Raw genomic sequence first — 27,930 nt, 5'->3', positions numbered from 1 at the left:
TTTTTCTGGAGGCCTGAAACTTAACGTTACCTTTGTTATTTTGGAAATACTTTTCATGTAGTTCTTTATTTTTAATAAAAAAATACATATATACTGAATCACTTATTACTTTACCCCCATTCCCCACAAACAAAGAAATACCACCCTAATGTTCCCTTAACCAGATTACATTATCATGCCCTTAGAAATGACACACTAGTTATAGTTCTAAACTTACCCATAAAAAACTAAACTAGGATTTTAGATGTGCGACTATAGCAGCTATAGGGTCCTTTTTCTTGGACATATTAAGGCTGCAGCAGTGGCTGTGTTCCTTCTCTTGTGACTGTAGTATAAAATTTAGTGTAGGTTGGTGCATATTATAAGTTATTAATCAATTAATCACACACTAATCACAGAAAAGTTTTCTTATGCACTATGGTTTGTTCACACAGATAACTGGAAATCAAGTAGAGAGCACTATGTTTTAAGTAATGATGATTTTGAGTGTTAAGTAGAATAGATTTATATAAGCTCACAAGGATGTTAATGAAGGCATTATGTTTTAAGTTTATATGATTTCATGATAAGCACAAATACAAATACTGTTGATGAAGTAGTAAGCACCATGGTTATTTAGTAAAAGTTTGATTTAATGTGTGGAACATATAGAATGTGTGGTTGTAACACAAGTTTTCTTATCATATTATAAACTTTATAAAGTTTTTTAAAAATACAGTAAAAGACATCTGTGACATAATGGTGTAAGGAAAAGGTAATAAATGTTTTTTATAAAAAATAGAAGTACAGTAAACTAGATTCTAATGGTGTAATCCTGATGAAAGGAGAGCAAAAAGAAAATGTCATGGCCTACTGCTGTAGGCCATGAAGCCTGTGGGTTCTGTGATAAGAACATAGGCCTGACGGTGCAGGATAATTAGGCGAGTAAGACACCAGTAGGATGGAGCATGGGCAAAACAAAGGCAGGATAATTGGACTGATAAGACAATCAGTAGGATGGCGCGTGGGCAAAACAAGGGCAAAATAATTGGGACCCACATACTGGTGAAGATTTAGGGTCTTTCCAGAGTAGAATTTACACCATTATGTCGTGGACGGAAAAGGTAGAAGGTGGGCAGGACTTGTGACAGAGGGCAAAAGTATATAAGGAGAAGCTTTGTGAGGATGAATTCAGTCTTTCCATGGATGGCTCGGGCTTTGTTTGTCTGTCAAGATAATAAAGCTCTATTCTACTGCCAACTTTGATGAATCCTGGTTGTTATTTTTCCACCTGAAGGAGAATAACTTTAGACCTAATTTGGACTTAGAAAATCGTATGTTGGACACAATCTTCTGATCAAAAAGAGAACTCATTCTGACCAAGACCCAACATGACCTACACACACATATCTGCAATGTACCTCTTGAAAAAAATGACTGTTGCCTATTACTTCTGAATTATTTACATCTCTGCTGCTGTAGTGGACAGTCTGCAGAATTACACCAAATACACTGAACTCTAATTACACTGCACACTGCTTAAACATGCATGTGATTATGTAATAAACAGAAAATAGTACAAATAAATGTGTTTGTTGTTTTATGCTAATTATTTGGTGGTAATTAAGGTATATATAAAATATGACGTGTTTTTCTGCCTAAGATAATAGGGCTTTTTTTTAAGGGCTTTTACCAATACAAAGTAGTGATATCAGTATTGATTTTGCTTATGCTGACCCTGGTATTATTTTGTGATATCACCTCTATTGATCATTGCTGTGCTGTTATAAAGTGCACTGAGCTTTGGTTGTAACCACCGGAGGGCAGCATGGTTACTTCAGGAAAATAACCATGCTGCCCTGCCCTTCGGAAGGAAGGAAGCAATAACCACCTCACCTCCTTCAAAGAAAATCAGTGTATGTGTTAACAATCAGAGGTGTGGACTTGAGCCCAAGGCATGTAACTCAATCAAAAAAAGTACTGAAAGTAATAGTACTAGTGATTCGTGACTTTCTCAGGGCCTTTCAGGTGAAAGACCTTCCCCAAGCACAAAGCAGAAAACCTTGGTGTGCCAGCTGTATATTCCTTGGGAAATAAACAGCCATTTTTCAGTTTATATGCATACTCGAATGCCACCAGCATGTGTTTTTTATGAACTTTTTAATGAATGATTATACAATTGTGGTAGGATTTAATTTAAGTGACAGAAAAAAGAGAGGTAACAGAATGAGAGTCTGTGCTGGTACCCTCACTGAATGAAGACATTTCATTTCATGGTTAATAGAATTGCCAGCAAGTGCAAGAAGAATTTGGTCCAAAAATCAATTAGAGTGCTCTATTGATTCTGTTCATTCAGTTAGAATAGTTACATGCTCCCCATCTCCTTCTCTTCATCTTTGGTTTAGCTCTGTTGTTATTTTTGCCTGTACAATCATTTTACAAGGCAGTACTCCCCCTCATGTTATCACAACCTGATGGCTTTATTGTTAAAGTCAGTGGCACACACTTTGTTTAATTCTAAAAACAGACTACATTTTCTTTCATGTAGAGTTTTAGACACCAGACCAACACATTTCTCTCATTTTATTTACGACTAAATAATGGTATGTATCTGCTCTGTTGCTATTTACATCTGAAAACCTATTTAAAATTAGGTTGAAGACACACAATCTTAAGTGCAGGATTTTGCACCTGTGATTTGCTTTTGACTTGCGAAATAACGTCCCCTCTGTAACAATAATGACAGCATTATATGAGATGTGACATACCCCTGGTTACAGTCAATGCTTGGGTGTGTAGTTAAATGAATCATTGGTGAGGTAAGTTGAGATGTTATCATTTCTGATCAGAGTGGAAACAGGGGACATGTAATACTTTCCACAAGCTGCAAGAGGAGAAGAAAGTGGAATATCTTATATACTGAATATGCAACACTTTTTAAACACTCTCTCCAATGTACACTAAGGCTATAGGGATTCATTAGATCTACACTGATTACAAAGAAGGAGATAAATAGGAGTAGGGGATTTTAGTTGGTCTGTTGGTCCACACTGAAGTATCTCAACAACTATTGAACGGATTCCCACTGAATTTGATACAGATATGCATGTTCCCTTCAGGGTGACTTGTAAAAACTTTGGTGATTATAGATGAAATTTTCAACAATAATCTGGTCAAAGTTTACTTTGTCCATTACTGTGTTTTATGACTAAATATGTGTGCTAATTAGCACATGTTAGCATGCTAAAATCCTGAATTAAGATCGTAAACGTTGTGTAACATCAGCATGTTAGCATTGTCATTATGAGCATGTTAGGCTGCTGACATTAGCGTATGGGTTATGGTTGGGGAATATCCTTTAGACAACATAAGTGTCATGATCCGTTCCTGGCTTTCCGTCCTACTGCCAGTTCTGCCAGTACTTTTCCTGTTCACCTGCCTGCCACTCTCACCTCATCAGTGCAACCACCTTCACCTGTGTTCCCTCACCTGGTTTAAACCCACTCTGTTCACTCAGTCTCTGCCAGATTGTCTTAGCATAATGCAATGCTGTGGCTAAATACAACCTAATAAAGCTGCAAGCATGATTGTAGACTCTTAGTCTGGTTAAACACCGCTGGAATGCAGTATAAGAAAACTCTAATGCTTTGCACAGACAATATGGAGAGAGAACAAAGCTGGGAATAAAATGTACAGTATTAAAAAAAATGCCTATAATAAATGAATAAATCTTTTAGTAAATACTTTTCAGGAAAGAACATATTATCCTACCTAAATGTGTTCAGAAAACCCATTGCTTTGTCTTTCATACACAGAGGAGAAACTCAATCTTACATGCTCAAGATTTTTTTGAATAGTGAGGATGGGGGGGTTCAGTGAGCAGAGGCAGAGCAACAGATAAATCATTTGTTCAGCAGCAGAGCTCCCGTTGGCTTTGTCTGTTGTTGTTCATCTCCAGAGCAACTGCAGCGCATGAATCAGCCCCTGCAGCAAACTGTGAGTGAACACTGCAATTGATTAAGACTTTAAGAGTCACATAGGCGTACGCAGACACATTTCATCACACCGTTGCTCTTGATGTCACAGACTGAACCTTGTTATGAATCACACAAATCTGAGCATCAGCAGTGGCAAAATAATTACACTGAAAGAATTCCTCAGAATAGTAATCCATGACATTCTCTAATCGGTCTCTGGTTTGGCTGCCTGTAAAGATATAATCTTTTGTTGGGTCATAACAGTCATGGAAACATTATCGCAAATGCTTTGATCTTTTGACATTTCATTTACTGCCCTTAATAACAAAAAGTTTACATCAGATCAGAAATTGAAAAGCTGGTGTTAAATAAACACATTGGGAAATAATTAGCTGTTTTGAGAGTTAGAGGAAGAAGATTGGAACCACGTTCACGTCTGTCTAATACATATAAAGCTACAGCAAGGAGAGCATTAGCTTTAGGTCAGGCTTATTAACATGTTGTATCGTGTGTTTAATTTGTATAAAAAAAAAACAAAGTATTTTGGTTTTACGGGAGGTTATGTGCTGGACTATTTTAGGTTATTTCTAGTTGTTTCCCCTTGTTCCCAGTCTTTACGTTAAGCTTGGCTATTTCAATTGTTCACTAAGAGTTAGCCTGACTGTCTGTTAAATATGAAGCTACAGCCCAGGAGGCTGTTAGCTCACCTTATAGACTGCAGACAGCTAGAAATAGCCACAAGTTTTTTTATTTTTCATTGTTTTCGTACCAATTAAACAAACAAAATACGTGTTAATTAGTGCGCTTTAAAGGTGCTGATAGGCAGAGCGCATTGAATGGTTACACCACAATGTCACATCGCCTTTGTTGCATGCGATACCCCTCTCTCTTCCCCGTCAATAAGGGCAAAAAAGCCCCGAAAATAGTAAAAAAAAAAAAAGAAGTGCTGATGTGAGATGTGTGTTTATCTTCAGACTGAGGAACACAAACTGTTTCCTCCTGCAACCAGTCTTTATGTTAAGCTATGATAACCGGTTAATGGCTGGTACTTCATATTAAACATACAGACATTAAAATTGTATGCATTTTCTCATCTAACTCCCATCAAGAAAGCAAATAATTAATAATTAAATTATTGATCATATTAATAATAATAAAAAAAATTTGCAAACTTTTCCTTTACACTGCATGGACATTTAGTTTGTGCTGTTTCCATCCATTGCATTCCAAACAGATCATTTCATTGTGTGTGTTGTGCCTCTGTGTGCCTTTTTGATCGTTATTAGTGACAGTAAAGGTCAGAGGAACTTGGTTATTATTTAACAGAGACGTGTCAATACAACACATACCAGAAATATTCTCACTGACACTCCTTGACACAGGGGCAAAGATTGGTGCTCCTATTTCGACCACATACAACGAACAGCAGCAATTAATCCCTTTATTGTATTCTCCACTTATTCTCAGTGAAATTTTATACAACACAAAGGGCACATTTCTTTTCCCCACACCTAATCTCTATCCCAAAGTCAGGAAGTTTCCTTTGGCCGCTGGCTGTGTGGTTTCCCACGTACAGTGTGAGCTCGAGGACCCAGTCCCATCTGTTATGCTCAGATACTCAGCGAACCAGAGTCACCTTTATGTTTCCTCTCACGGCCACTGGTCTGCAGGAGCTGCGAATGTTGTCCATGTCATTTATCACACCAGTGTCAAACCAGGAGGATGAGCAATAAGACCGGTAAATGGTCTTCTTTTTTTCAAAACACAAATAGTTATGACAAAAATGTAATGTGTGGCTCTAAGCTACAATTCTCATAGAAAAATCATTTTTACAAATAATGCGGTGGCAAATTGACCAATATATTCCTTAAGGTTACAGTATTGAAGGGGTTTCATTTCATGAAGGTGTTATGTTCCATTTAAACGCCCCAGTAAGCCATAGTGAGCACCATACACAACACATAAACCCCGGGAACTGGCACACCTGAAAGGAATCATTATTATTATTAATTACACCTGTGCTTTTCCTGTTAACTGACATGAAAAAGGGGATCATTATCATTTACCACCACAACTACTCTTAGACAATGACTGATTACATCAGTTTTAAATGAATATACTGTAATAATAGTTACATACATTTGCATCTGACTAAATTTTTTTTCTAAAAGTCCTTTTTATATTCAGCATATATTTAATAAATGTACATTAGTGGTGTCCTTGTTGTTGGTGCTCTGTTTATTCTGTTGCATTTTGTTTAATACCACCTTTCCTATGTTGTCTAAAGGATATTCCCCAACCATAACCCACACTGTTTAAATCCATCAACAAAGTGAACCAAAGTTTCTTCCCTCAGGTTGCCAGACTGGCTGAATAATCCACCACCCGGCACTCAAAACACATACAGTACAAATACAGTCAACTCCAACCATTATATTGCTATTTAGTATGTATATGCATGTTATATACTACCGGGCTTGTAGCCACACTAGCAGCATGGCTCCATGGACTCCCCTTGAAGCCTTGGCGACCACCTTGGAAACCACTGCTCTAGCTAATGCCACTAGTTATATATTTTTACACAATTTGATATGTATCAATAGCTATATAGCTATATACTACATCAATAGCTATATACAAAGTTTTAACCAAACATACATGTATTTACATCTTATGTAAATTCATGTAAAATGTAATGTAAAACTGAAATACAAACAAAAAAGGATTTGCAATTGGATATATTTCCAAGATATTGCTGTTGATACTGCAATGATGTAACCATTTAATGCTGACTGGCAGGAGAAGGCAGGTTTAGACAGTATCAAGGCATCAGTTTTCTTAAGTAATCATAACCAGTGATCAGAGATTACCTCATTATGATCTCCTGCCAAACCACAAAGTTTCTGATGCACTCATTCACACTGTCTGCTTGCAGAGAACGTTTTGTTTTTGCTTGGGCTTGTGGTCACATGGTTTAAATTTAGGATGGGAGTTTATCTGATCTGGTCAGATTGGGTTTATCCTCTGAGGTTTTATGTAAATTTACCAACAGAGGAGAACTGAAAGTGAAGAGGAAGTTGAACGTTTTCTACAGTGAGAATATTTAAGGGGCGATTCCTATATAAGAGGTTCAACCTTAAATCCCCCCCTTTTAATTTAATTAGATTGAATTTTCCTTCCCTCCACTGACGGATATCTGCTCCCACTCCCTTCCTGTATTGGAAAAGTAGCACTGAACATTGCGTAGTGCGTAAAAAACTTTATCTCCTTATTATTCCCTCTGTGTGTGTGTGTGCGTGTGTGTGTGCTTCTCGTCGTGTAGTCGCAGTACCGTACGTGCGCTCGGATCGCACAGATCGCGCTCGAAGCAACCTCCTGGTGGGAGTGGGAAAACTCCAGCCCATACAGGGTGGTGCAGGGGTGGGCTGAGCTGCGAGGAAGAGGGGTGTGTATGTGTGTGTGTGTGTCAGCTTAAAGTACCGTGCACTACATTCCAGGGCAGGCATATAAGTATTCAGATCCAAGAACGAAGAACGAAGAAGAAAACTTTCCAAAAGTTTGACGCTGAGGGATAATTACTCAGAACGAAGCAGAGGGTTCATCGCTGATCCAGAGGAGAATCCACACAAATAAAGTAAGACTTTTATCACGCCTACTCTGTTTCTTTTCTTATGGGGGTGATGTTGAGTGAAGGGTAAGGAAGCGGTACGCACATGACCTAACGGTTTCTTCTTATAGACAAGAGAAAGTCTCTGGTACACTTAGTTAAAGGTTTATTGAATGATCCTCCGCAGAGAGCGAGGCTCACATCTCATAAAGAAGAAGATACATTGTAACAAAGTGGCTTTTGTTCAAGGACAGACTATATCTAAATATATCTCAATGTGACATCTGGATTTACTCCATACATAAAGTGTTTTATGCCTTTATCTATCTCATGGCCTTGCAGTCCTGAGTTTAGGTTTGAACTTGCTGAACCTTTGTTGGATCAAAACTCCACTTATCAGCTCCCCAGATTGCTTCCAGCAGTTGACAATAAGGAGCCCCCCTTCCTAACTTTAAGAAGCTGGTTTGCTGTTATACTGGCTTTTTTTGTAGCATTTTCCATGTTCAATAAGAACACAGTCCATTAGTTAAGGTATTTTCATGCCCTGCCCCTCAGCTTTGTTGGTTGGTGGCCAACCAGCTGCAGCCCTGCTGCCCCCCTTTTCTTTCTTCAGAGATCTTAAAGGATGTGCAGTGCATACAATTTACTTTTCTTCCGTATGTGATGGCATTCTAGGCTTTTACTTTGCTGTGACATTTAATGTTTTTTTTCTATTTTTTATTTAAGAAATTAATTCATCTTAAATGGGACCAATCTCACCAGACAAACAAGCCCAGCCATTTAAATCTGGTGTTGTTGTTCAGGAACAGTGACTTGAATTTGAAGAGCTTTATCTGAGGGGCCAGTGGGCGTACCAGGGGTGCCGGCATGCCAACACAAACTGACTGAAGAGAAGTGCTGAGATGCAGGGAGAGGGTACAGCATAATGGAAGAAGTGATACGTTTGCTAGTGATAGGCAAAGGGGAAGGAAAGATGAAGTGACACTTGTTTTCAAGCTCGGCTGATGGTTGTATTAGAAAGCCATTAAAGTTTGTGCATTAAAGTGTGAGAGAAGAGCAGCGCTGCCAAAAAAATTAGTCTTGTGGAATTGCTTTTCAAGGTTTTAGAGGGTTGAGTGGGTGACTCTAATTGGGCAATTTTAGGCCACCTAAGGTGCAATAGTGAGATAACATGGCCTTTTTAAAGCCTGTGAAGACACAAATTACTAACAAAACTTGGCTGAAAAACTTTTGTACAGTTTTTTGTGTACAGTTACGTTTCAAAATAATCAATTTTTAGCCAATTATAATTGTATCTTGCTTTTTATCACCTCAGATATCTAGTCACTCATTGTCTGTGAGTGAGTAGAAAGAGAGATGGAAGCTTCCTTCTACATAACTGACATAAATTCATTGCCTTTTAAGCAAAATGTGTGAACCCTGGCATGCTTTTCTCTTCTTGTCAATCTACATGTTGGTTCCTTTTTTTTTTACTAAAATTAAAGGTGGTGTGGCAATAGTGTGACTTTTGGGTGGAGATCATGTTTCAATAAACACAGCTGACTTGATCTGTTGTGCCTGTCACAATGATTATGAATGTCTTTGCCAAATATTTAGAGGATTTGGCAACAGTTGAAGGAAGGGCAACACCATCTGACCGGCAGACGAACTCAGGAAGTTAAGGAGTTGAAAAATCAGAACTGAACAATAATGTCATTCACACACGGAGATAGCTCACACACACAGACACGCACACTCTCTACTGTGAAAGGTGCCCCTCCCTACCACCTCTTCCTCAGCTGTTGTTTGCCCTTTGAACTGGACCACATACCTTCACTACCACTGCCTTTTCCCCCAAACCAGAGTGCTCAGCCTGTCTGATACAAATACTCAACAAGGAAATCAATAGAATAGCAGCAGCCCTTTATCAATGCTCTCACTGCTGCTTATCTGAAATAAGTGTAGTAACTTTCCTTATGGCCCCTCACATCACTAGATAAATCATTACATTTTAGCTGCTGAAATTTAACAAAGACAACATAAGGAGACACCTTGATATGCACACAGCTGAAAACATGTGCACAGATACTATCCGACCATTTTCTGAACCTCTCGCCCAAACAGTGATTGTCACCACCAACTACCAATGGCAGCTATAGTAGTAACCTAGCTTTACCTCCAAGGTCAAGTAGCACTTTGGTCAACTCTGGTTGTGTTAAATGTGCTATATAAATAAACTTCATTTGATTTGATATTAGCTAACTACAGTTTACGTAGAACATCCTATGAGTTCACACTCCAGCAACTCAAACCTTGTTACCCAAGATAGTTATACATGTGCCAAACTCATTGGTTAATCATCCTCTAATTCTAATTTCTGTTTATCCAGGTAGGCTTTTCTATGGCAACACACAAACAGGGTTATTTTAGCAGAAAATAACATTTGTATACATACATTTATAAACTATTGACTGTGGATTTTGAGTGGTAAATCTGCCGCCATTATCATCGTAAACTTGTATAGGTATCACGTTAGAGCATGAAGAATGAGAATGTCAGCCTATAAACCAAACATCTCCTATATAGGTTTACACAACACCACAGTTCTCTTGAATATGTGCATTACTTCAGCTCATTACAGTTTATTGGCATTTTACAAGAGCTAACAAAACTCTAAAATAACCACATAATATGACGTTAGGATGGAGACGTTGCAGATGGTGAGAAAATGGAGGGAAAGAAGGGGAGGAGAGGGAAAGTCCTTTTTGTTTCAACTTTCCTAATGTTGACATTCTGTGTATGACATTTGACCCTGATTTTAGGATTTAAGATGGGAAGGAAAGACAGGCTTATCTTCAGTGTGACAAATGATCTAATTCCGTTGTGATTATTAGTGCACTGTATGAGGGTGGGGATCTGACAGTGTGATAAATGTTTATATGATCTACAGTACTGGACACCTACACCCTCAGTGTATGGGAACGCACAGACACATACACACAAACTGCATTATTTCGCAACAGCTGGGGTGAGGCAGATGGAATCCAGCTGCTTGTAGGAGATTGCTCAGGGAGTGCGGCAGACAAGGACGAAAGGCTAAATACCCCAGAATGCTTTGGGAAAGCCTGGTGGCCGAGGAGAGTGCATTGGCTGTTGCATAATGGACAGATGGCTGAAAAGGGAGAAGAATGAAAGAAGAATGTTTGTTAATCAAGTTGTTATGAATACAAAGTCTCAGTGGAATGAAATGTACTGCAGCACACTGTCAGATGCCATTTGGTATATCATATGCATCTCCTTTCTAGGTGTCGCTGAAAGGTTTGGTTTCATTTGTCCCTCTTTTCTGCCCTCACCCCAAAACAATAGAAATGAAAGGATTTTGGTTTGTGGTGCTCACAACCTTAAAAAAGTCAATTAGAAGTTCTACAGAAACAATGTATCCATAACTGTAGATAAACCATAATCCAGTCACCAGTTTTCATATGAGGACTTTCTTTTGTAGAGAGCAGTTCCAATAAAAACTGTTTACATCAAGGTCTGGGGATTGTTCAGAGGGAAATATTTCAGTGTAGTGGGTGAAAGAGATAAAAGTGTAGTGTACTTAATGGCTTAGGATAGCATACAGTAGCAAACAGTAGCAAGAAATAAAAGCTGATTAGACAAGAGCTCCAAATTCCAGCAACACTTGTATAAAGAACAATTTATTGTCAAACCAACATGTTCTGGCTTGTGGCCTTCATCGGGATCATCATATAACACGTTATAAAGAACATTTAACCTGCATCTTAATTTTGGGATTAGTGTTTTTTTGTGTAACATAACCAAATAATGACTTTACAAATGAATAAAAATTAAGATTTGTATCTACAATTTTATTCCTGAAAGTGAAATAGTAATTTTCTAATGTTTCCTAGAATGCCAGGTGAGCGGTTGACAGTAAGAGGAACATCAGAGGTGGGGCGTTTCCCTGGAGGAGCCCCACCCACCAGGGTGGAGCTGACCATTCAGAAAGAGGGCGATAAGAAACAGGAGGAGGGAGGCTGTCGCCGCTGGTTCAGGAAGATGTGTCCGTGCTGCTGTAAGCGCCAGAACAGCACCTCCTATGATGTTACAGACAAGGTGGAATTGGTCAAACCACCGGCTCCAGTCCCTGCACCGGAGCCCGCCAAGCCCAAGCCTGAGAATGGAGAAGCAAAGGAAATGGAAGGTAATGTCACAGACTTTGTTAGGTTTAGTTCAACTCTCTCTACAGAATATATAAAATATCCATAGCAGCAGTGATATAGAGACATATACTTAAATTGTGTTAAACCTCACTCTCTCAGAAATAAAGTTGTCGGTGCGTTCTGTGGACCTGCTGAGCTCCAAGACAGGTCAGAACAGACAGGAACACCACACCGAATTGTATCACGGGGAGGAGCTGATCATCCGCAGAGGACAGACCTTCCAGATAGAGCTGGAGCTCAACAGGCCCTTCAACGCTGACACTGATAAGCTGCATCTGGACCTGAAAACAGGTACGGAACAGATGGACAGTGTCTGCCTGTGTGTCATCATACCTGCCAACAAAATCTATGATGATAAAGAAATATCTAGTATGATCTTTAGCAGCTGAAGTGTTAGGTACACCATTTAGGTGAGTAGCAGCCGGGGGGTGCATATCTTAGCATATCATACTGGGTTGCATCAAATTGCCTAATGCACAAAAATGAACTCAGATTGCCCAAAGACACATCCTGCACCTGCAGACCTAAGAAAACCGGTGCGGTGCCCTACTGAGGGTTAAACCTTTGGACTGCAGTGGCATGAAAACAAAGATAATAAGAAAAGCAAAACAATAAAGCTATAGTTAAGACTGTCTCTGCCTCGAAAGTGCCAACTTTCTGTCAGAAATTTGAAGGCCCAAGCCCAATGCAGATATTATTATTTCAGAATTGTGAAAGCTCATCTAGATCAGTGATTCCCAGCCAGGGTACTTGGTGCCCAGGGTGTACTTCAGCAGTCGCCAGGGGTACAGAGAAAGACTGTAGAGTACCTCAGCTAGTTTGAAAAAAAAACTGGATGTTTTGATTAGAAATATATCCACATATTGAGTCGGCAAGTGAGCACACAGGTATAAACCATGGTAAAAGTAACAGGTAAATAGTTAAATTAGTTGAATGTATCGGGTGAATGGTTGCAATAGAACACATTTGGTGTCGATGAAGGGGTGCGACTACTCTGACAGGGTTGTGGAGGTACCTCATACAAAACAATATTCGGAACCACTGCTGTAGAGCCACAGAAGACCTGACGCAACTGTTTCCACAGGTTGAATATCTGTGATCTTAATGTGTAGTGCACTTTTAACCAGTATTTGCTGCAAGCCCGTGTGAAACGCAGAGGAACACCTAAATCAGAACAAGCATGGGAAATGTGGTCAAACATGCCACGCATAGCTAGCACATTTAAATCGAGCAGCAGTTCAACCATAGCTACGCCACAAGTTCTGGATTCCATTCACCATCCCAAACAGTTTCCAGACCTCAGGACACCGGACACCTCGCTCTGGTATTTACAGGCCTCATACTACAACAATCCACTACTCACTTAGGAATAAATGGCCATTACATCACTGCAGAGAAGTCATTTGCTGTCACCTGCTGTTAAGATAGTTACATGGGAAGAGAAAAAGAATTGACACAGACAACTAGCTGAGCCACCCACATTGGACAGGCTCTCTCATTAGCTTCGCTTTCACAATATCATTTGCTGTGAAAAGGTTTGAAGTGTTGCACTAAAATCACTGCTTTGTGTCATTGTAGCTGCCCAAGCTGTTATTTTGTTCAACTAGGAAGCCGAATGAAGATTCCAAGTCAATTTTGTGTGTGTGTTCAAGCAGAAAAAACTGTGTTTTACATTGATTTCCTTTTGAACGAGTACTCAGACGTGAGAGAGGAAGTAGCTGCAGTCAGGTGGAGAACAATGGTTGTTTGATAATGTCCATATTCGCTTCAGTAAATGGCAGCTAAAGCCTAGCAGCGTGCCACAGAGCAAATAGTTTAGAAGAAAGCATCCAATAAGTCTTAATCCAGCTAATAGGTTAAAAATAAAGTTTGTAAAAAGTTGTTTTTAGTTTTTCGTAGTTTGTTAGCCTTTAGTTAAGTTAAAGGGAACATCCAAGTTGAATGTGCTTGGCTTTCTGCAGGGATGTGTGTGTATGTGCAGTGTGGGAGGTTTTGCAGCCCCAAAATTTTGTTTACTCAGACAAACCATGCACAGCCGGGGAAGGGCAGTGATGCATATGTGGTTTATAGTTTGCTATGGCTGTGTCATCAATTGTGGGAACACACTAACAATTACTGTGATGTGATAATCGAGTTTACTCCGTTCTCAACTTCAATGTTCTCAACGGGCGCTTGTGCAGGTATATAACTTTATTTGTTATGTATATGTTTACACAAAGTGTAGTTTATGTGCATATACACACATATATTCACTTCCTTTGAGTTTCACTAATGAGTGTTTTTCATCTTGTTCTTGTACTCTTTTAATTGGTAGACATTTGCACATAAATTCAGAGATCATATTATGTAGTATATTCTAAAAGCACAACATGAAATGCATTGTACATCAGGCTTTTGTTGATGAAAATTCTATTACAGCTTTTCCTTTCTATTTCTTCTTTATTGGAGCATTCTGGTACAACATGACTCAAATATAACCTGTGTGCTGTAGGTCCCCTGCCCATGGTGTCCAAAGGCACCCATGTCATCATTCCACTGGTGGATCACCTGGAGGATGAGCGCTGGGAAGCCAAGATTGTAGAGCAGAATGGCAACAAGATCAAGCTGTCCGTCAACTCACCAGCCAGTGCTGTGTGTGGCCTGTATGGGCTCACGGTGGCATGTAACTCCTCAAAGGGCGAGGCAGCGACTACTCACAGCTCCAGCAAGAACATTGTCATGCTCTTCAACCCTTGGTGTGAAGGTAAGATTGGCAGTGGGTGTGAACGTGGCAGAGCGTTTACATAGATCGAGGACAGGAATGTGGAACAGAGGAAGGGGAGAAGACGAGTCTTAGGTGATAAGAAGAGAAAAATGAAGGAAAAATAGACAGACAGCGTTGCATAACATGTCTGGAATGAATTACATACTATCTGGCTTGCTGTTAAATTTGAGGCAGAATATCTTCAAAAAGTCTGTATTTTTCTTGCAGAACTGTCAGATACAGCCAAATTGCCAGGGAGAAGTGTTCCCAGAACATAGCTGCTGTATTACAAATAGCATCATCATTCTGATAGCAAATACTGGTACAAAGCCATTTAATCTCTGAGAGGAATCCTGATATAATGTTACACATGGGTGAGAAAGTCCAGCCCAATCCATGAGTGTGTTGCTGTCCATCAAATAGCTACAACGTGACCCTGTGTGAAACTATGGGAGTTATGGGAGTAACTATACTGGGTATGATTCAAGACTGCTGGCACACTTATGTATGCCACTTATGCAACACGCTGAACTATATTTGTGACCCAAACAGTTTGTGTGTAAGATCAAATAGACCTCCAGTGGCCTCATTTGTAATGTCTATGCATACAGATGTGATTTTTAACCTTTGCTTATGCATAAATCACTTTGTGGGGTTTATCGCTAGTTACTTTCAAAATATTCATAGATAAATAAAAGAGGTCTGTCTTGTTTTTTTAATCAAGCATACTTTTTTCCTCTTGGTTAGTTAACCCTACACTAACAACGCTGGTGGAAACAAGCTGTAAACACAACTGACATAGTATCAGCTTTAAAGTTAATATGGCTAATGTGTTAGCAGATGGTTGCCTACTTACACATGCAGAGCGACATTAACATTTATTTAGTGGAGGTTCTGGTGACCCTTTCATTGACACCACCCACCATGTCCCACACCCCTCCTCCAGGCCTGCTTGGTTTTGCTCAACTCCTGATTGCTATGGGATCATGATTATGTTATATGATCCCATAGACCCTCAACAAATGAGCCAAAACACCCTTATATTGCTGTTTGACATAACTTCAGTCTACACCAAATACATAATAATGGCCTGTCTTATGGCAGTTATTAGTTTCTGACTCTGGGAAAGTGACAGAAACAGTGAAATGTATCTCTGAACTATCTCGTCACACACATTTAGGTTAATTTGTGTGATCTCGTAATATTTTTTCACCCCCCCCTGGGGAGGCCCGCCTCCCACTCAGACAACCTCTGGTCTAGTTCTGGGCCATCTTAAGAAGGAGTAATTTCCCAGATGACCAAGCAACTGCGAGTTACAAGGATATTTTACCATGAAAATTCAGCAAAGAGTATAGAGTACAATTTTAATATTGTACAGTAAGAGTACAATGAAGCGGATGAAAACGATGATGATGTCCTCACTACTGTATATTCCCATAACTGTGTATGATAACTCTTGAAATGAAGCTGTTGAGAGCCATGAAACTGAACAAGCACAGTAAAGGTTTGGGCTGTATGTTTGTACAGTCAGTTTGTACTTCAATCAGTATTTTCTTATTTCCAAAATGTCTGCATTTAAAGAAAAAAAAGGTCAGTCTTGTTTGTTTTTATTTTATTGGGCATACTTATTATTCTCTTATTCAGTTGATAAAACATTAGGAAATGAGGTCCATTGTTTATTCTGCTGAGTTTCTGTCAGTTTGCTGAGCATTGCAAACTATCTGCACAGGATATTTGACAGAAAGACGTGTATTTGCAACACAGCAAAATAAAAAACTGTGGACCTGGATTTGATAAAAAGAAATTCTGTCTTTCATTATGGGGTTGCTGCTTTTGGCAGCAAGCCCAATCTCCTCTTCCCTCTTTCAATCTCTTCTTCCCGAGACCAATCTCTCCCTCACGCTCATAAAAGTCAAAATCCTACAATTACTGTATAAAAACGCCATGGGGCGAGCTCAGAGTAATCCTGCAGCTGGTGACAACCTGTCCTCTCCCTCGCTTTTACTGCCTCCATGTGCATTTCCTGCCTTTATATGCCTCTCCCACCCAGCCTTGCTCCCTTCTTGCTATCTGTTGACCTGATCCTCACTCCATCTCCCCATTGCTCTGTTTTCTGGCCTCCTCCTCCTTCATATCTTCCAGTGTGTGTCTGCTTCTCCCTAAATTGCAGAAATATTCTGTAAGAAGTGAAAACCACAATTATCACAGCTGACAGATTCTGTCAGCCTCACCTCCCTCTACTTTCTCCTGTAAAATCACAAGACACTCTGTTATGCTCCACTCTCCCTCCACCCATTCCCTCCCAAGCATAACTTCCCCTCTTTCTCTCATTCGTCCCACAGGACTTTGTTGAACCTCTTCCTTCCACTTGCTTTTTCTCATGTCCATCTTGAATACTCTGATACTTTTACTGCTTTCCCTTTCTTTCTTTTTGTCACGTTCCTTTTCTCCCCACCCACCAGTAATCACGGTGGTAACAGCGAGAGATAAAAGAGATGGAAAAACACAGAGACACAGATTTGTGTCAGGGGGTGCACGCCCAAGTCTGTAGTGCTGATGTCACTCAAAACAGACTGTTTCCCATAAAAGAACGTGGGCCCCACCACAAGGTCTATGGACTCATTGTGTTCCTTAACCATTTCCTGGCCTTGGGGACTCTTTCACATAATTTGTGAAAAGAAATCACATTCTTAAGTCATTTGTTAAGAGTTGAAAAAAGCAGCGATTCTGGCTCACTTTCACAGAAAAGGAGGAAGCCACAAGTTTGACTAATGAGTGTATATCATTAAAATAAATCCTACAGTTCAACAGAACATGTATTTCCTGTCAATGTTGGTTTAATAGCATCAACATTGAAGATAACTGCATGTATTTGAACGTAGGGAAAACAGAAGTGGGTACAATGTAGGATGAAAAACTGCAATCTCAATGCTATATTGTCAGTATTATAACAGATTACGGTATATAGATATAAAGTTGTCATATCTTTCCAGAGGACACGGTGTTCCTGGATGATGAAGACGAGAGGAAGGAGTATGTTCTGAACGACATCGGGAGGATTTACTATGGCACAGAGAAGCAAATAGGCGCCCGCACATGGAACTTTGGGCAGGTACGGACTATTGAGACAAGATGTGACACGAAAATGGTTACTGAATTATCAGTACAATAGTGTGGCACACCACCCTTTCCTACTGAAGCGCTAAATCTTTAAAACAGGATCACAAATATATATATTTTTTACTGCTAAGTAGTTTTCTGAAATGTCTGAGCACTGTTGTTGTTGTTAAATGTTACTCAGAGAGGATTAAACAGCGTATTTGTTGGGACTATTTTCAGTCGTAGATTAATACACATTTGGTGCACTAGTGAGTATTTCCTGCAGCAGGACTGTGAATGTGACACAAATAAACAACAGTGCCAATGCAACATCTATGTGTTTTTAATAGTTTTTGGACAATGGAATTCGTATTGTATGGCACAGAAGTATACGATTTATCAGGTGTCAGCTACACACACAATACTTGTTAGTAGAATCAATTCATTGCTGGTTTTGGTCTTTCCCTGGGATTTGTTGACAATAAGAAAAATATAGGAAATCACCAGAAACACATTTTGTTGTCTGGCTGTCATATGGCTGGAGGTACCAGTCCATTCCCACAGAAAAGCCTAGCTTCTTCAAGTTTTTTCTTTGGCTTTATAAATAATCGTGACACATGCTTTGAGTTACGTTTCAGTAGCCTTCCACCACCTGCCATTGTGAACTTTAGCCCCATTTGTGCTGAAAGAGCAGCGTCATGTTTCTGTTTTGTGCCATAAAGCACAAATACTGTAAATCAAACAGGCTAAACCTGCAAATCTCTTAGTTTATTTACAATACGTTTAGATATTTCTCAGTTATTGCCATTGTTTATTAATGTTTCAATAGTAAGACGTGTCTTTAAATTTTACAGTATTCTGTAACCCCAAGATATGAAAAAAAAAAATGTTTTGTTGTAGTTTCATGAGGGAATCCTGGAAGCGTGTCTGTTTATCCTGGAGAAGAGCGATATGCCTGCATCTGGTCGAGCGGATCCTGTCAATGTGGTTAGAGTCATATCTGCCATGGTGAGTTTAAATTCATATTACATCCCACTATCTCCTTGGGGTTAGCCAGGATTTTAGAAAATACTGCTCATATGCTTTTATTTCATTTGGTCAGTGAGCCTTTCAGTTATATTTTTGTAAAGTTTGTTTCCCCACATGAAATGCTGTTTCAAAGCCACACATCCAGGAGTAACATTCTGGTGAGAAAATACTGTAGACAATATCTATATATTCAGGAAAGCCTAACAAATACCCTCCATGTCTTTTTAATGGTAAATTGTACCCTAAATTGACAGCAAACCTGACATGACCTCAGTGTCTTTGTTAGAGGCTACGGCCCTGATCATCTCTCAGGTTCTGCTTGATGAATGATCATTTTCATTTGTCAGTGAGACCAGTTGTAATTGACAGTGTCGCCATCTTTTCAGATAAACGCTCAGGATGACTTTGGGGTTCTGGTAGGGAACTGGTCTGGGGATTACTCTGATGGAGTCTCTCCTGCGGCGTGGAGCGGCAGTGTGGAGATCCTAAGGAAATACCACTCCTCCAACGGAACGCCTGTGTCATATGGGCAGTGCTGGGTCTTCTCTGGGGTCACTACAACAGGTGGATATAAGAAAAATGCAACAGAGCATGGGATGATGTGTGTGAGAGAAAGTTGGAGATGAGTGGAAGCTGGAAAGCTGTATTGTATGTGTTTGTTGTGCATGTGCAAATGCAACAAAGGATACCTAGCATTTGCTAGAATTCACGTCAATTTGATTAACAGTCGCAAATGATTTTGATCATGGCTTCCTGTCTATCAGGCCCTTTTCATCAGCCCTCCCTGCTCTGTAACAGAACACTTCATTCATTGTGTGTGCATGCAGCGTCCCTCACATGATAGTGAGCTGATCTTGGCACATATAGCACTGCCCTGATAGCAAGCCGTAGCTCATATACTACACCCTACTGTAAATACCTTGCATAGGCATTCCTGTCATACCTCCTACTTTTGTCACCGATAGAGCCACATGTGTTGCTTTCATTCAGCCAGGATAATAAAGTCCCATGCAACCATGCAAATTTCATCTTAGTAGAAATGTCTGAATCATTATGCCCAAGTCTTAGCAACTGGGAGCATAATAATTACTCAGTGACCTTGTGAATTCAGTTTTAATGAATCTATCTCTGTTTGTCTTTGTTTACAGTGCTGCGGTGTCTTGGTATACCTGCCCGCAGTGTGACCAACTTCCAGTCTGCTCATGATACTGATGTATCCCTGACTACAGATGTCTATTTTGATGAGGAGCTGGAGCCGATCGACTACCTCAATAGTGACTCTGTCTGGTAAGATGTGTATCTTTATATGGGTAGGACATCATGCTCGGAAAACTGACTGCTGTTAAATCCATACCTTAGGAATGCACCGTATATTAAGATCTGCTTGGAAAGCAATTCCCTCTAACTTGAAACCCCTGAGACGTCATGCTCTTTCAATTATCTGCAACTCCTCTCAGACTGCAGAGGCTAATCTGCTCGTAACGTATATATATCTGATGGTTCTGTGAAATGCCCTTAGTATTATCTGTGCCATTTCTTGTTCCTACTGGCTAATTCTTAAACCTTTAAACACTAACTACAAAGGAAAAGTACACCAGACACTTATTGCAATGTAGCTATATGTAGCAATTGTGGCTGGATTCATTTGCATCAATAATTTCAGTTAAAAGTCCAGTGTGTAGAATTTAGTGGCTTCTAGCAGTGTAGTTGCAGATCGCAACTCTGTAGCTTCAACCTCCCCTACCAAGCAAGGAGAAACTACAGTGGCCGCGAAACGTGTAAAAATTGCAAACACCCCTATCTACAGCCAGAGTTTAGTTAATCCTTTCTGGGTTACTGTAGAAACATGGTGGACTCCATGGAAGGTGACAGCAGCATCTGTTTAGTTTCGTTAATCCAGTGGCCACTTACGGTATTGCAGCGAAAATTCCCCTGAGGCCCAAAAAGCACTTTCCCCACAGACTGCCATTATAAAAGAGACTTCTGTAAAACTGCAAACAATGCGAATGAGTCTTTCTATTATGAAAATGCTATAAAGGTTTTTAGCCGTATGTGCCAAGTGTACCATTGGGTCTGATATCCAGATCTAAATAACACATCCATGTGAAGAGGCAAGCTAGCTTTTTTCCAGTCTTTATGATAAACTAAACTACTCCTGGCATAGGACTGTATTTCCAGAAATGTCAAACTATTCCTTTCAATTTGACCTCAAATTAATACATTTTAATCCCATCTAGGAACTTCCACGTTTGGAATGACTGCTGGATGGCAAGACCAGACCTGCCCCCTGGTCATGGAGGCTGGCAGGCTGTTGATGCTACTCCCCAGGAAACAAGCCAGGGCACCTTCCGCTGCGGCCCCGCCTCTGTCAACGCCATCCGCTCTGGCCAAGTCTACCTCAAACATGACACACCATTTGTCTTCGCTGAGGTGAGTGCTAGATTAAAAACCAAACCCACACTTGTACAAAGAAATATGAATGGGTAATAGATAAGAGTGACGCATTCATTGGTTCTATTTCATCATCAGTATGAAAGGTAAACGCCTAACCTTCTCTGATGACTGAGCTCATCATATTTGTTGGTTCTTTTCTCTCAGGTCAACAGTGATAAGATCTACTGGCAGAGGAACCTGGATGGTACGTTCAGCCAGTTCCACAGTGAGAAGAAAGCTGTTGGCCACTGCATCAGCACTAAAGCAGTTAGCTCTGATGAGCGGGCAGACATCACACACCTGTACAAACAACAAGAAGGTATTGGCAAGCATATTGTACTCTGCTAATTGCATTTCTATGCATTGATGTTTCAGAATCAGACACTTCCTGGAACTCTTAAAATGTGACGATTTAAGGTTTTCTTGTTGCATAGATCATTTAGCTGTACATAGATTCCATTGTCTGACCCCTCGACTGTTCACCTGCTCTTAAAATACGTGTCTCTGTTGGCTTTGTTTGGAGGACTGTGTGCCATATCTCTTGTATCTGTCAAGAAATCCTGAAACATCAGACAGGATGAGGTGCCCTCACCTTCTCCTCCCTCTTTACTAGGTTCGGAAGAGGAACGCATCGCTGTGGAGACTGCCAGTCGCTATGGCAGCAAGCCAGATACCTACTCTTCACCCATGGCAGAGGATGTGTCCGTGGAGGTGAAGATGGAGGGTGAGGGGCCCAGGATGGGTGCTGACGCCAAGCTGAGCATCCTGGTGAAGAACCTGAGCTCGCAGCCTCGTCGGACAACTCTGCACAGCCAGGTGGCCGTCATGTACTACACTGGTGTGCTGAAGGGCACCATCAAGAAGGACCAGATGCCTGTGGAGCTTCTGCCCAATGAAGGTTGGCTGAGCTTTAAAGCCGATATAACAACTATTTTTATACTAACAATGGATTAAAGGGCAACCCACAGCTAAAAGAGACAGCTCATAGTGGGAAAATCACAGAGATAATCACCTGACTTTACAGTTCCCCTCAGCTTTACAGAGAGTTAACTCTAGAAATGGCATATTCTGGTTTTGGTCTGAAGGCCCACACCTATACTATTTTGATTCATTCTCTCTGCTCTTGTCAGCATTATTTCCAGCCACAGCAAGTAGTTCTAAAAACCCACTACCTGGGATGAATCAAACAGCATTATGTTAACAATTAGCTGGTGATCATCAGTGGTGGAGCATTTTCTACTTTAATTTATTTTTTTTTTTTTTGGGGGGGGGGGGAGACAAAAATTAAAGGAAAGGGATAAATTTTAATTTTTTTTTTTTAACTTAAAAAAGGGTTATAGGTTGGGGGTTTTTCCCCTGACCCCAAAGGGACAAAACCCAGTTAATTTAGATTTAAAAAGCTTATGTATCTCATTCAGCGTCACACAAGTGACAATCACAGGATAATGGTAAATGCTAGCCAGTGAACTCTGTGTTAGCTTTAGATACACACTGATAGTGTATCTAAAGTTTGTAATAACATCAGTCACCATAAGCTACTGGTCATACAAGAAAAAAAAAGGCTGCAAAAGCAAAACCCCTGAGAATATTGAATTGATCGAGGTTGTATTTTATTGCTTATGACTTCATTTGTAAGGGGAAGAACTTGTTCTCATCTTCTTGTTTCATGAGTGAATACAGTAGTTTTGCTTTGAGGCAATGAAATGAAGTGGAACAGCCAGGGGAGCTTTGCTAATAAGCAACTGTGAAACTCAACGCCACTGAAAGTGAGGTTTGACAGAGGTCCAGGCTATAAATAGGAGTTACAGTCCAGTTTTTTTTTTGCATGGTGGCATTAGTACAGGTCAAAGTGCTAAACTATGTTATGGTGTACGCAATGGATAAAATATTTTTTTAAATTCTTAACTAGTGCAGTGCCCGTAGGAAATATGTATTGCTATAGAAAAGTGTGAGGTTAAGTAGCTTTTTCATTGATGGCCAAATGAGGTTGTGTTTGAAGGTGGGACGTCAGGGACATTTAGGACATATTATTTAGTCCTGTAATATAGGCCAGCATACATCAGAGAGAGAGAGAGAGAGAGAGAGAGAGAGAGAGAGAGAGAGAGAGATTCGGGGATCCAGCACCAATTCTCCGCACCCTCCTCTGTGTGAAAGACTCAGATGCGGCGAGGGGGGAAATGTCGCTCCGATTTTTTAACCGCCTACAGTGTGAACGGATAAGCCGACGGCGTGGAGCGAGGGCGTGTCGTTCAGAAAGTCTGATAACTGCACAGGTCTCTCAACTTAATAAAGAGAAATGTCCCACAAAGCAACGTTACAGGACCAAACAACAGTAACGTAGTAACTGTAACTGTCTTTGGAAACTTATATGAGGAAAAAAAATACCACAGCTGTACGTGGAGAAGCGTCTGTCTTCCTGTCTGTCCTTCCGCCTGTCCTACCGACTCTTCGTCACATTTCTGCCCAAAAAACAGCGTCTGTCACCGGCGAAATACTTGCGGAGTGTTCAAACATTCTCCGTCTTGCGAGTGAGGGAGTCAGTTTACTGCTGGTGATTATTATGTAATAATTGTGTAATTTAGAGTGAAAAACGTAACTTCGTCACTTTCCAGGATGTTTGGTGGGTCAGGATCTCAATCACTACACGTTATAACAGCATCCACATGATTATAAAGTGTCCGCGGGTTTAGATTGACGGGGGGAGACAACTGGGAAACACCTTCAACACGGGCTCTGCAGTGATTGGCTTTGGTTGCGCACGTGGCTATGGTGGCTATGGTGGCTATGGTAATGCTAGCGGAATTCGGAAAATAATTTATGAAACAATTTATTAACGGTATATTTGTAGTCCAAACAAAGCCGACGATGCACACTCTCAAACCACACAGCAGCCATGTGGAAACTCTCAGGTCAGTCTGATCCTGATCTGCAGAGATATTTGAGCCACACACACACACACACACACACACACACAGACAGACAGAGATTTCTTGCTTTATAGATAGAAGATTAATCAGAATCTCACACATATCTGGGCTCTTGAGAGTTAGGCGAAATAATATGTCTGTACAGTAAATATGAAGCTTATCCTGTCTGTACATAGACCAAACTGTACAAACAAGTTTCAGTTTTTATGGAGGGTTGTGGGACTATGTCTTGGTGCAGTGACAAGTCATATGTCTCTTCTGGTTGTAATGAGCCTTCTGTCATCTGCTGCTATCTGGTCTACTAAGAATACTGCACAGCTATATCTAAGAAATTCAAAGCATTTACTGTATTATTATCACTCCTTTATCTATTTGCATACAGTATCAGTACTGATTAGTTGTTTGTTATATGATCACTTTAAACAGGCTATTGCAATGCAATATGAAGAAAACACACAATGAATGCGTTCCTTTAAAGGAAACTGTATTCTTCCAACATGAACATATAGTTACAGTATATCTTGCCCCCTATTGTGCAGGCTCAGTGGGACCATAATAAGAACAAATCTAGAAAATGTTACACCTCACCCAGTCAAAGAAATTGTAATTAACATCATTCTAATTAGTGCAAAACATCAAACTTTAGCTAAATGCAAACAACTTGTAAGCAAAACACATGCAAAATGTGTTATTTGCAATTAAAAAAATTTCACAAAAAAAGCAAAACTGTTGCTCCCATATTATCTGAAATATACTGTAAGTCTATAAACTGGTGATATTAAAACATGACCAGTTTTGTTCCAAAAGGCACCTTGTATGACAAAAATGATTCCTTGCATAAAAGTAAAACTCAAAATGGAATATCACTGGAGTTATTGGCTATCTTGACTTCTTTACTAACAAAAGAGTAACCCCAGTGTAATGGTAACCTGGTAAACCTGTAACATTAACGTTCCATGGTCAAGAATGAACCTGTAACCTGCCTGTAAGCCGGCAGTATAACTAGGCCTATGTATTTTTCTACGGTTAACGTTAGCCAGTTGATGGGGGCAACGTAGATGTTTAACTTTACCCAACCTTTTTCTTTTCTTTTTTTTTTTTTTTACGTCATGTCAATGCCACTCAATGCAAACAGTGCGACAAGCAAACTAACATTCACTCATCTATTCAAATATTCAGATACAAAGTAGCAAGCTAATAAACGTTACATAGCTGATGCTGAGCTCAGCGCTCCTTTTGTTGGTGCCGTCCTGTTTGAAGTGTTTATAACCAAATGTAGTCACAAATGGTACAGCAGCAGCTGCAGGTGTGCCGCCATCCATAGTCGTCATCCGAGGTACTAGTGTCAATATGGTTACCATGGTTACCATGAAAAAGGAAGGAATCACATTAAGCCCGTCAGACGTTTCAGAGTTTCCTCAATATTAATACGCCAAAAAAGAAAACATAATGATTGTTCACGAGTCCAAAAACACGAGTCCGAGTCGAGTCCGAAGTCTTTTGAGCACGAGTCCAAATCCAGTCTGAAGTCTCTGTGTGTGCGACTTAAAACTTGAGTCCCTACAGTAACACCCCATAAATCTAAACTCACTAATGCTTTAGTTTTAGCTTGGATTTAACAACAAGCGAGACACAATATCAATTGTTATTGAGCTAATTATTCTAAAGAAAGTAAAAATTCTAAACACTGAGCCGAGTCCCTTTTCTGTTTTTCTCCACGCAGAAAAGACCATTGAGTGGGTGCTGCCCTACGAACAGTACCAAAACCAGTTGGTGGATCAGGCAGCTCTGATGCTGACCCTGTCTGGAAGAGTCAGTGAGACCCAGCAAGTATTAGCCAACCAGACCACCTTCAGGCTCCGTACACCTGACCTCAAAATCGAGGTAAGTTTTTAGTTTACAGTTCATTTTCAGGATAACTTCTAGTAACATTATTCAGTCTGGAACATGGGAAAATCATCTAAAAAGGTTTTGTTCAGCCCTCCTTACTCATTATGAATTTCCTTTTGGCAGCCTTTGGGAGAAGCTGTGGTTGGTAAGGAGATGGCGGCCAAGATTACCTTCACCAACCCCCTGCCACGTTTACTGAAGGGAGTGGTGTTCAGAGTGGAAGGCCTGGGTCTGCAGAAGGGCCATGAAGTGGTTGTGGGGTAAGAACACAAGAGCTCTCCCTCTCTTTTGCCTCCCTGTCTGTGTCACAGCCAGTCTAACATCCCACTCCTCTCTTCCTCTCAGTGACGTCAGCGGTCACTCCACAGTGACACTGACCGAGCATTTCATCCCCACCCAGCCCGGACCCAGGAAGCTGGTGGCGTCCCTCGACTGCAGACAGCTAACGCAAGTGCACGGAGTGGCCGATATCGTCGTTCTTGAGCAATGAGAGGGTGCTAGCGACATCCCTTCCTGTCCTGCTTCTCACCTTTTCCTCATAAAACATAAACTGAGAGCCTCTAATTATATGAAAGGTGTTCCTGTATCTTAAACTCGTCTTGTTTATTTTGTACTACAGATATTTTTAAAACTATAAATAGACAATTAACAACTGTAGCATTATCAGTATTATATTTTTTAACTTGAAATTATAACACTTCTGCCTTGCTCTTAATTGCCAAAGCTGTGGCGAAGTATGCTGCAGGGTTTAAATGCATGCACAGAGAAAGAAGTGCTTTAATTAACAAGCATTCATATATTGAGGTTATAAAACTGTCAAAAAACATTTGTGCATTTTAAGACACTGAACAAGTCATGTGAAGAAAGCCGGGTCCTGAACATTTGGTGATACTGTAAATACTGTATGTGTATTACTCATGTAGCCTGTCATAAGATGATGTGAAAAGTATTGTCAGACAAAATGAACCTCACGTGGCTTACATGAAGGAAGGCTATTGTGAGATGTTTTCAAAGGGAACGGTGATTGACATTTTGCAAGAGGCATATTACTGTATTATAATTCCCAAATGTTACATTTAACTTAAATGTGCAGTTATTGTTGAAAGATAAAATTATAATTTCCCCCCACAAATTAACAATGTAGATTCCAAAAATGTAAATCTACAAGGACATAAAAGGTTGTTGAATCATCACATGAAATGCAAATTTACAGCGCCTCCTTTACTTTGAAAACCCACGTTACCAATCATAAAACTGAAATGTCTCCATTAGCAGAATGCAAACCAAAATGTTCCCTAATTGAACCAGATGTTGTTCTGTGTGTTTTTTCTATCGTGTGTTTATAACAACACTTAATTAAAATTATATATATATTGCAACTTACCTACAAAATTGGACTTATCACTGCTGTGAATTCTAGCAAACCATATCAGGATGGAGACCACATCGTCCATAATTCACCTGTGCTTCTACCTGGTTCTAATCTGTTCAACTTCAGCACTCAAACTACAATGTGAAAAAACTATTTTAATAACATTACAGTATTTATCTGCCTTATCTACCTGTGTTTGTTTGTATTCTATGTGTTGCGTTGGTAATAAAACTTGTACGTTGATGACGTGATGACCAGAGTTGTTTTATACTACTTCCATACAACATTAGACAGGTCTGTACTGGATAAAGGGGAGAGAGGGTGAAATTATGACATTAGCCAGAGATCAGAAAAGAAGCAAGTGGCTACCTGTATTTTTCCATTTCTGCAATCTAAGCATTATTTACCTGGGGAAAAAAACGTGTTCTGCATAAAGGATGACATACTCTATAGTGACTCATTGCAAATGAGTAACTTCAGGTAGGTGATACACCTTTGCTACATATTATGATTTAAGATATAACTGACATATCCACAGGTACTGTGACTGCTATTTTATCTCAAAGGTTTTTACTTCTGTGACATTCTATGGTCAACAGTATTAGGTTAGATAGGGCTTGGCTTATCTTCACCATATTGTGATTCATCTCTTTTGCTTTCCTGTGTTTA

The 27,930-nt window shown here is 40.0% G+C and overlaps 1 protein-coding gene across 1 annotated transcript; it reads left to right on the top strand.

The window, feature by feature from the left end:
• Nucleotides 1-7,353: 7,353 nt before the first annotated feature.
• Nucleotides 7,354-27,512, top strand: tgm1l1 (transglutaminase 1 like 1). Its single transcript, XM_051400102.1, has 14 exons — nucleotides 7,354-7,590; nucleotides 11,457-11,749; nucleotides 11,868-12,059; nucleotides 14,260-14,511; nucleotides 17,505-17,623; nucleotides 18,511-18,618; nucleotides 19,026-19,203; nucleotides 19,788-19,926; nucleotides 20,877-21,069; nucleotides 21,238-21,391; nucleotides 21,686-21,970; nucleotides 25,723-25,883; nucleotides 26,013-26,149; nucleotides 26,235-27,512. The coding sequence occupies exons 2-14, from the start codon at nucleotides 11,458-11,460 to the stop codon at nucleotides 26,377-26,379; spliced, it is 2,355 nt and encodes a 784-aa protein (XP_051256062.1). The 5' UTR covers nucleotides 7,354-7,590; nucleotide 11,457; the 3' UTR covers nucleotides 26,380-27,512.
• Nucleotides 27,513-27,930: the final 418 nt, after the last annotated feature.

Source organism: Dicentrarchus labrax, unplaced genomic scaffold (genome assembly GCF_905237075.1).
Source record: "Dicentrarchus labrax unplaced genomic scaffold, dlabrax2021, whole genome shotgun sequence".
Classification (NCBI taxonomy): Eukaryota; Metazoa; Chordata; class Actinopteri; family Moronidae; genus Dicentrarchus; species Dicentrarchus labrax.
This window is presented reverse-complemented; position numbering and strand designations above follow the sequence as displayed.

What these genes read in the sequence shown, in the direction of transcription:
- tgm1l1 (XM_051400102.1), top strand. Translation starts at nt 11,458, where the DNA reads ATGCCAGGTGAGCGGTTGACAGTAAGAGGAACATCAGAGGTGGGGCGT. An exon ending in GCATCTGGACCTGAAAACAG is followed by an intron (nt 12,060 to 14,259) that starts GTACGGAACAGA and finishes TGTGTGCTGTAG; the next exon opens with GTCCCCTGCCCATGGTGTCC. An exon ending in CTCAATAGTGACTCTGTCTG is followed by an intron (nt 19,927 to 20,876) that starts GTAAGATGTGTA and finishes AATCCCATCTAG; the next exon opens with GAACTTCCACGTTTGGAATG.